This window comes from Trichoplax adhaerens, genomic scaffold, assembly GCF_000150275.1.
Source record: "Trichoplax adhaerens TRIADscaffold_4 genomic scaffold, whole genome shotgun sequence".
NCBI classification, from domain to species: domain Eukaryota; kingdom Metazoa; phylum Placozoa; class Uniplacotomia; order Trichoplacea; family Trichoplacidae; genus Trichoplax; species Trichoplax adhaerens.
In genome coordinates, this window is record NW_002060946.1 from 4,264,828 (window position 1) to 4,274,844 (window position 10,017).

General features: G+C 32.0%; 1 protein-coding gene across 1 annotated transcript; it reads left to right on the top strand.

Moving 5' to 3' along the window:
- Nucleotides 1-5,698: 5,698 nt before the first annotated feature.
- TRIADDRAFT_55660 (uncharacterized protein) lies at nt 5,699-6,436 on the top strand (the record flags this gene model as incomplete). Its single annotated transcript, XM_002111501.1, has 1 exon — nt 5,699-6,436. The coding sequence occupies one exon, from the start codon at nt 5,699-5,701 to the stop codon at nt 6,434-6,436; it is 738 nt and encodes a 245-aa protein (XP_002111537.1).
- Nucleotides 6,437-10,017: the final 3,581 nt, after the last annotated feature.

Consider the following 10,017-nt stretch of genomic DNA (forward strand, 5'->3'; position numbering starts at 1 on the left):
CGTAGTACCACTGCATTATACTCCCAGTGTTCTAAATATTACTGCATTGCTAGCAATTGCATATCTTGTTTGATATAGCCTCAGTCATAGTATTTTAAGAAATCAGCGTGCTCTGCACTATTACAGTAAAGAAAGTAAATTTTTCCCTTTTACGTTTTTCAACAGCAACGTTGTTGAATAATAGGCGTAAGGACTTAAGCCTAGTGTAAATCAGCAAGTAATTAAAACATTCACATATACAGTATGGTACAAGAAAAGAAAAAATAATAAAAGACAATAATAATATCACACTTAGTTGGAAGCTATTGTGATAAATTTTTGAACACGATAATAAATAATTAATCTATAGAATATTAAAATAATAATTTTTGTGAGTCTGTATTAATGTAAATGTGTGTGTGCTTTACGGTACATGGTGCGGTAAATTGCAGGAAATTAACCTAAATTCGTAGAGATGTTTCAACACACGCCCATTTTACGACTAATATTATGTTTTAATCTAATTCTACGCTTACTCTGTCAAACTTTACCAGATAAAATAAATATACCTGATAATTTAAGCATTGATCAATATAGAATTAAGCTATGCAGTTTAAGGTGACGAATGGTGTAGCTAGTAATACTTATCATTATCATAATATTATAGTAATTCCTTATATTGTAATAATAAGTACAGTGTGTTAATATAACATTGACCATCATAATGTGCGCCAAAGCATAATTATCGAGGAATCAAAGACCCCAAACCATTAGAAATGGATCTATACTCAAGAAAATCCCCCTTTTTGCGGTGGGAGGATGTCGTAAATAAATAATAACTAATAATAATGAGTAATAATACGAATTACCTTTCTGTACAGCAATATTACTGTATTGTAATACTATTTACTATCTACGTTGAAGCTGTTGCATGTGTATTCCGATGTGATTTACCGCAATTATGTGAAACGACAAAACGCCGTTGTTAGTGTTTAGAAATGTTATGAAAGCGTACATTATATTGAAAATAGGACTTCCTTGTTCTTCTCCTTCCTCAAGTATTTTATCATTAAATTTAATCCCGATGAATGATCAAATAAAGGCAAAAGCCCTATACAAGAAAAGACGCAATTCTACGATTCAGGTTATTGCAGATTGTTGGGAGTAAACAAGAGATCTAACGGTCTGCCAAAATTGAAATGTGTGAGATTATTTGACATATAGTAACTACTCGTCATAATTATGTATTATGACATGGACTACTAGATGATATATCTAATAGTTTATAGTTTTGTATACTGCATGCTAAAGTTCTGAAGTTGTTTGCTTGCTAATGATACATAGCTAGAACCGAGTTAAATGATAGTGATCGGAGTATAGCATTTAGGGTGCTGAAAATGCCCACGCTTGCACCATAACTTTCCAGGTGCGGTATTTTTACTTTAAAATAATCATTTTAGCTGTGTAAGTACAGTATCATTACAAGTTCTGCGATTGTTTTCTAGCATATTCTAAGCAGGCCATCGGGTTATCAACTTTCAGCTTAGTGATCTCTGTCAATCTTTTTAGTATTCCCTGTTCCTGCTAGACTATTTTCTTGCTGTTGACATGAAAATAAATAAAGTAAATAAAAACGCAAAAACGCGGTCATTCTTACCATTGTTTTGCGGCACTCCTTGGTTCACTGACCGAGCGATGAATCAATTTAAAAGTTGACCGATCAGTTTGTAACCTGCCATTAACAGCAGGCGATTTATAACTTGACAGGAAGGCAAATAAGCGGACCGGATAAATAAGCTGTCTATAATTAACAATTATATTCATGAATTCTATTTACTAAGCACACATTATGTGATACATACAATATCATAGCTAGTATTCTACGCGAATCGAGTATCCTGCCTGACTACCGTAACTACGTTAAATTAAGTTAAAATACAAATTACAGCGACTAACTAACTAAACGTATTCACTTTACATAGTTACAGTAGTGCACTCTAAGGATTCCATATAGTATGCTACCGGAGACAAAAAGAAAGGAAAAAACGTTGATACAGTCAGGAATTACTAAAACACTAACTAACTAGAGAAGGAGAATACTGTCAACTATTCATAAGTGCACTCCGAAGTAGCCATCAAATTGGTTATGCATAATACGGCATACGATTTCAGTCTTCCCATATAGTCAAATGACCAGTAAAACAGTCAGCTGCACGTTTTTGCCAACGATCAGTTGCTGACCCTCTCCTTCTTTTTGTGTAGGATATTGTCATGGGTACTAAAGGTTTTCTTCTAGTGATCACTACCAATCTACAGTATTATTTTAACTGCTGCTCGTGTTATTTATTAATTTTATGTTCCTTATTAATTAAAATTGGATGTGTTGCTGATAGTGCCATAGGTTACACAGTACTTGGATATTGAGTTACTGTTGATGGCAGTACTAACGTCAAGTCGATTCGTTAACTTACCATTTGGGCCCCAATTATCTATATACAGTAGTAGCAGCCGTTCGCATGTATTAATCCACTCACGGCTCACAAGTTCACCATTCAGTGAATGGCTAATTATGCGATTTCGTTTCTAGATTTCCTACTTAATAAAATCGATGAAAACGGTAACCCTAAATTTCTTAATTAGTCCATAGAAAATTGGGGATTTGGCCTTGTTTATACGACGTCTCCACAAAGTGATACATCATCGTGTGTGAATATGGCTTTATTGCATCAAATTTTGAAGGAATTTGGATTAGAACTAGCTAGCTATACGTTGATGTTCGTATTTAAGCAATAATTACATAACAAAATGAGATATCTGATTTTATACGGTTATACGGTTATTTAGCTTAAAACCCTTATATGCCCAAGTTGGAGTCAAAATGACCCCACTTGCTCATAAAGTTGTCATTAAAATTTTTATTTATGATTCGATTTTAATTACTTCTTAGTTAACTTCATTAGAGTTATTTCAATAATTTTCATCCTTTCTTATGTTGTTGACTTATTTCTCAGCAAGAGTAATGCGACGTTAAAGCTATTTGTGTTGTTGACAGTTAATATTTTCATCACAGTCTAATTAAAATATTGAACAAGCATAGACACTAATCTACGATAATAATTATATTTTATTAGTAGTTCTTGATTTACATATCGGATATGTTAAGCTAGAGTATTTAACCGGCAAAGAATTCCTGTATCGATGAAAAGACTCTGATATCAAGGCATATCGATCATTTAATTTCAATATTCGCTTTCTTAAGAGCTGTATATTTACAATGATGCTTTAAATAGTCTGGCCGCAAAAAAAAACATCAACTCTCATTTGCATTAACATTTAAACTAGAGTAACCTAGCGTTACGTACGATTTGCAAATTTGAAAAATTTTTATTTACATTATAATATTTAATTATATCAGCTCAAATATAATGTATATGCAAAGGTACTCAATGCAGTACTGTGACCTGTAAATCAATAAATCAATATTCGATGAAAGCATGATAAATAGGATTCTAAAATTAATGAATGATACAGCTGGCTGCATAGTTCCGATTAATCTGTATGTACTTTACGGCATATAGTACTGTAAATTACATTAACCCAAATTGGCCGAGATGTTTCGAAGACAACTAATTGTAAAGTATTCGGTAATCTAATAGTCAAGGATCCAAGAAAATGAAGCGCACAATGATTGGATCAGCGTTAAAGTAAGTGCAATCGGCTTAAGCATTAATCGATATAAAATTAAGCTACACAATACTAATCTAGACAAGTGCAAACAATTTACCATATCGTGGTCGCTATAAATAATATGATACGGTATATTGATACAACTTTCTCAACCATATGTATTATTATATTAATTTTCAGCACAAAGTTAACAGCAAGCTAAAAATTATTGGTATTTTCATTAAAATCTGTAGCTTACAGACGTTTAAATACACTGGCGATAGACTGAGTGACGGGTGTCTAGATTGCAAATAGAGTATTTAAAGAGTAATACAGTAGTAAGAATAATAACTATCAATCACATTTTATAATTAGTTAATTATCTTGGTGTCGATGCCTTATTCGTTGGACCGGCATTTTGCTATCTATGGTACTTAAGAAAGCGTATACTGTGCGACGAAACTTAATTATCGAGGAATCAATGACCCCGAATCATTAGAAATGAATTCACATCGTGCATCACATGTCGATATATGTTGAACGTAAAGAACAGCCGCCCATTTGTGCTGGGAGGATGTCGCAAATAATTTAGTTAGCAAATATTAATGAGCAATAATATGAATTATCTTACTCTAAAGCAATATTACTACACCATCATATTATTGTACTGTACCGTAGTAGTACATTAATCATTAGTGGTTAGAAAAGCTATAAAGGCGCACATTGTTTGAATATAGGCCATCTTCCCTCTTCTTCTTCCTTACGTATTTTACCAGTAAGTTTAACTTCGATAAAATATATTTTTATCAATGATCAAACAAAGACAAAAGCTTTATGCAAGTGAAAACGTCATTCTGCTTATTGCAGCTTGGTGTGAGTAAATGAGAGACCCTTCATAGTCTGCCAAAATTAAAATACATGAGATTCTTTGAAATAGACGTAATAACTACTCTTCCTAATTATGCACTGCATGCTCTATGCTAAAAACCCTGCAGCTGCTTGCTTGCTAATGATATACAGCGAGAACGAAGTGAAATGATGGTGATCATTGCATGGCATTCGGGGTATTAAAAACTCCACGCCTACATCACAATTTTCCAGGTCCGGTATTTTTACTTTAATAATTATAAATAATTAAAACATCATTTTAACAGAGACAACATACTCGTATAGAACAGCAAATAGTATACTACATACTTTTAGTGCGGTGTACTTACTACAAAGTCTGTAATCGTTTTCTAGCTTATATAGAGTAGACCAATGGGTTATCAACTTTTAGCTTAGTGGCCTCTATCAATCTTTTTAATAGTCCCCATTTCTCTAGATTATTATTTCTTGCTGTTGACGCGAAAATTAATTAAATAAAGAATGTAGAAACGCCATCAATCTGACTATTATTTTACAGTACGCCTTAGTTAACAAACCAATCGGGAAATTAATCAATTTAAAGTTGACCGATTACTTTGTAACCTGCCATTACCAGCGGGCGATTTATGACTTGACAGGATGGTAAATAAATGGACCGGATGAATAAAGTGTAACAATTATATTGATGAATTCTATTCATTATATTGTACATATTAAAGTGGTGTACTCTACGGATTCTGCACAGTTACCCTTCAGAGGTAGAAAGAAATGAAAGAAAAAAATTGTTGATGCAGCAAGATATTACTGAAACAATAACTAGAAAAGGAGAGGGACTGTCAATTTCAGTGTTGTCAACAATTCATTATAAAAAAGTGCAGAGGCTGACTACAAGTATTTCTCTGATCATTTTAACTTCACACCGTAACGGCACTCGGAAAGTAGTCACAAAGTAGGTTGCACACAGGACGGTGTACGCTTCAAGTCTTCCTATGCAGTTAAATAACCAGCAAAATGGGAAGCATCACATTTATACCAGTGATCAGGTACTAACCGGCTCTTTCTTCTCATCGCTAGAGTGCAACACATATATAAACTGTGGAACCGGTCCAATATCGCTAGTAAAATGTTTTGCAGCATCGCAAGTTGTACTGTACGAGTTACTAAATTTATTGGTCCAAAAGTGAAAATGGATTGGTATTCATTGTTGGCTTTTAGTTGCATTATAACTATCATCATTCCTAGTGAAGGGAAGAATTTACGCTGCTGCGATGAGGAAGCTTGGAATGTAGGAAATTCTCAGTATTCAGTGAATTGCGATAGTGCAATTGCAGTATTGAAAGCAACCGTTCAAGCATTATCTGACAAGGATGATTGTAATTTGCCTAGCTACAATACTACAAATTTTGTGCCCTCAGCTTGCGGGAAAATAATTCAACAATCAAAATTTCCAAGTGCTGTCCTCGATGTCGTCATTAGAAATTTTCCAGTTAAGAACAAGACCCGACCGTCATATTGTGAAGACATTTTGTATCCCCGAATTTTAAATACTGTATCTCTTGATCATGTATTGAATAACAAAAATAGTACGAATGCCACCGTCGTAGTATCTCTTAAATTATACCTATATTACTTGCAATTGTTATTCAGTACGACTTCTAAATATGTACGGAAATGTAGAAAGATTCCTGAAATTTGCGAATATAATTTCATCAACAGTATTTTATGCCAAGTCAATCAGGTAACTGAACAAATACCAACTATTTGCTTCGGCGAAAAGGCTAACGTTAACCCCATATTCCTAAAGCAAAGTACGGAAGATATAGCATTTGTTCTTCTTCATGCTAAATCACCTCAAAATTGCAAGCCGTGGGACTTAGATTTGGCTTTAATATACCAGCTTTTGGAAGAATTTAAATTTAAATAATTTTAAGTACAGTATGTAAATAACAAATTGGCATTACAGAATAAACTTGCACAGGCTTCATATGAAGTTGTTTTAACACTTTTAAAAGACGATACAAAACTTGAAGATAATTATTACACTGCGCCATAACAACATAATTTAAATAAAGTTACTTCAATATCTTTACTCTTTCTTGGATTATTTTTAGGCAAAAGTAATGTGACATTAAAGTTTTTTACAAATAATGACAGTTGATGTTTTTTTGTCTTGGTATACGTGCGCAGAATATTGAGAAAGAATAGACATAATTTTACGGCAATAATAAATATTCATAGTTGAAAAATTAACAATTGGTGAAGCTGCCTGCGAAGTTTCACGTACTTATGCTACTATGCAATCATTCTATTCTTAAATTTTGCTTTTGTTAGTAGTGAAATTGTATGGTAATTACATATATTATCGTTATTCTATTATTATTGGTACATCCTTTAAATTTCTTTACTGTAATTGAATGTCGTCGTATAGATATAAGTCACGCTATTAACTATACGAGCATATTACCCGTAATATCTTCCATGAAATTAAATTAAAAGTCACGACACGTACTGTATATTGCTATAGCGTAAATATCTCGCCGGTACTTGACGCTAGAATAAAAATTAAGTAAATAATCTTAGTAAAAATGTTTTATTTGTTCTTTCTATAATTTAATTTGTTACAGTCTGCAGATTGTTGAACCTCAGTTCCAATTCTTAATCCAATCTTAAGGATAAAAACTCTTTCCAATATTTCATTCTTACTTCATATCAGTTAAATCCAAGTGATATATTAGTGATATATTGGTACCGGTACATTTGTAAAACGACTAATTAAGCAATAGCGAAGGCTTATAATATCAAATAATTAGTCGATAATAACAATTACTCTATTACAGTAATTAAACAATTAATTGGTGCTAAATTAATAGTTTATTTAAGTAGGTACGATATCTTAATCATAGAAGTGTAATTACGAGTTGATTACTCTTTCTCATTTGGCATAACAATAATTTAGCATATTGGAATTAATATATTGTGTCTATTTTATAATATATTCGATCATACGGTATATCGAAAATTAAATGCTACAACGATCAAACGCGATGCAAAGATAATTCAGGATCAAAATAGGCTTTATTTTAATCTGGTACACCAATGGGACGGATCAAGTGAAATGATAGCGCATATCCTATAACTGTACCTACTCATTAGCTTAATTACGGCAAGATATAGCAATATGCATACGTATACTCACATGAGCAGAGTTACTACAGTGTTTGAATATAGTCGACCTTGTTGCCAACCAATGAGAATTTCGATTGATATACGCTCTATTTCATGTTTTTGTTGCGCTAATAGCTGAATTACCGCATAAAAGAGAAAATTTGGTCTATATCAGCCTATAATCATTGAATGAATTAAAATTTACGATCATAACTTTCATAACACGAAATAAAATAGTTTGTATACAGTCTAAAAGAACAGAGAAATAACAATCTATGTCACGTGCAAATCATTAGTTATAACCTTGTATGCTGCTGGTCATTAATTATAAGTCTTAGATTAATTAATCTCTTTGAATACCCTAAAAGTATACCGCTTTGAGCCTTTCGTTGTTTATAAGATAATCCATCACAGTCCTGTTGATCCATAATAATACATCTATCCTGGAATAGTTATAATTAGCGTTTTGAAAAATAGAAGAACGAATAACTTCGAATTATTGTGTTTGAATCATAACCTCATCAATAAATAAAAAAATTGATAGCATAGATGAAAATATTATAAATGGGGATCCAACGATTAATAAATGATACGCCTCCAGTAACATTCCGATTAATTATAGCTATGATGCCATGAAACCGTATTATAACATTTTGAATTTTTGTTTTGTCAATGCTAAAAGTAATTCAATCTTGGCAGATTGCGGAATATTTGTATATGTTAACATATACAATATCATGCATTGTATTATTCAATAGAATATATGACTAAAGCGCTAAAGACCCTACTTAAGAGCCTAAAGGTTGAGATAAAAAATTAATTAAATAAAATGGCAGTAAAATTTTACCTAGCTCTAGACTGCAAACGTCAAGATATTACTTGTCATAGTGGGGAAAGTAAATAGCTTACATTTACGTTTTATAAGAACGATAAATATGAATAATGATGTTAGGACTAAAATCTGATTTACATTAACATGATATGAAAATAATTGCATACGTATGACAAATTACATTTAGTTAAAAGGTTATCGTACTAATAAATACACTATGCTACAGTATTTCAAATATTGCTACATTGTTAGTAATCGTATACCTTGTTAGACATACAGTAATCTCAATCACGGTACTTTTAGGGAGCCAGTGTGATTCGCTCTAGAAAAGTAAATAATGTAGCCTGTTTACTTTAGGCTTAACATCAAGAATATCCCAGAATAACCAGCATAGGACTTAAACTTGGCGTAAATCAATAAATAATTAAAATATTCACATATTACCTACATAAATAGGAAATCATGATAAAATTATATTCAGCTGAAAGTTGTTATGGTGAAATCATAAACATGCTAACAACTATCATAGTATTGTAATGGTACAGTAGTGTGGTGACATGATTTTCGTCAACAATATACAATGTACACAACGCTATAGGGTACTACTTTTCACTGCGATATTATGATCAAGCTAAAAACTGATTGACACTTCTAATAGATTCAGCAGTTCAACCTTGAGTACACTAGATACAAGCAGATATTATCGGCCTAAATTAACGTATATAAGATTTTTTTATCACCATTATTCTAATGATGTATTGTAACTGTATACTTTACCTCAATTAAATGATGTCGTTATCTACACGTATACTGTATACCAATAAGTTTGTAATTTTTTGCTTACTGTGGATGATATACAGCAAGAACAAGAGTAAAGTGGATGTAATAAATTAAGAACGGTATTTGTTTTTTTATTACTATGATTACGAAAAGAAGTTAAACGTCATCAAATCTCATCACTCTTTCCTATAGTACTGCTCTCTACTGTACTGTATTAACAGATACACCATATGAAAATTTTAGTATTATTATCTATATGAAATCACAAATAAATTGACGAGGAGTATTAATTTTACATGGTTAGTATACGCCAGTCTACACTATCATATATATATGTATAAAACGAAAGGAAGGAAAAACCTATAGTGATGTACCTAATAAAAATTTTATACCATAAAAATTGTGTTATACGAGCTACGAAGTTTGGCGATCAAAAATGAAAAGGTATTCATATCCATTGTTAGTCTTAAGCTGAGTTATAGCCATCGTCATTTCTTGTAATGAGAATTCTTCAGCAGTTAAAGTTCACAAGATGGAAAAAGTTATGCTCAGCCAAAAGTAGTATCGAAAAGAACGTCTCCAGCACCAATCTAAGTAAATATTTTTTTCTTTCCATAGATTGTTACTGTCATATATCTGAATCTTAGACTTGGTTTTAATGTTAGTATAGTAAGGTAGTACTGTTTGACTGACTCGGTTCGTATCTATAGATATTGTTAAACGATAAT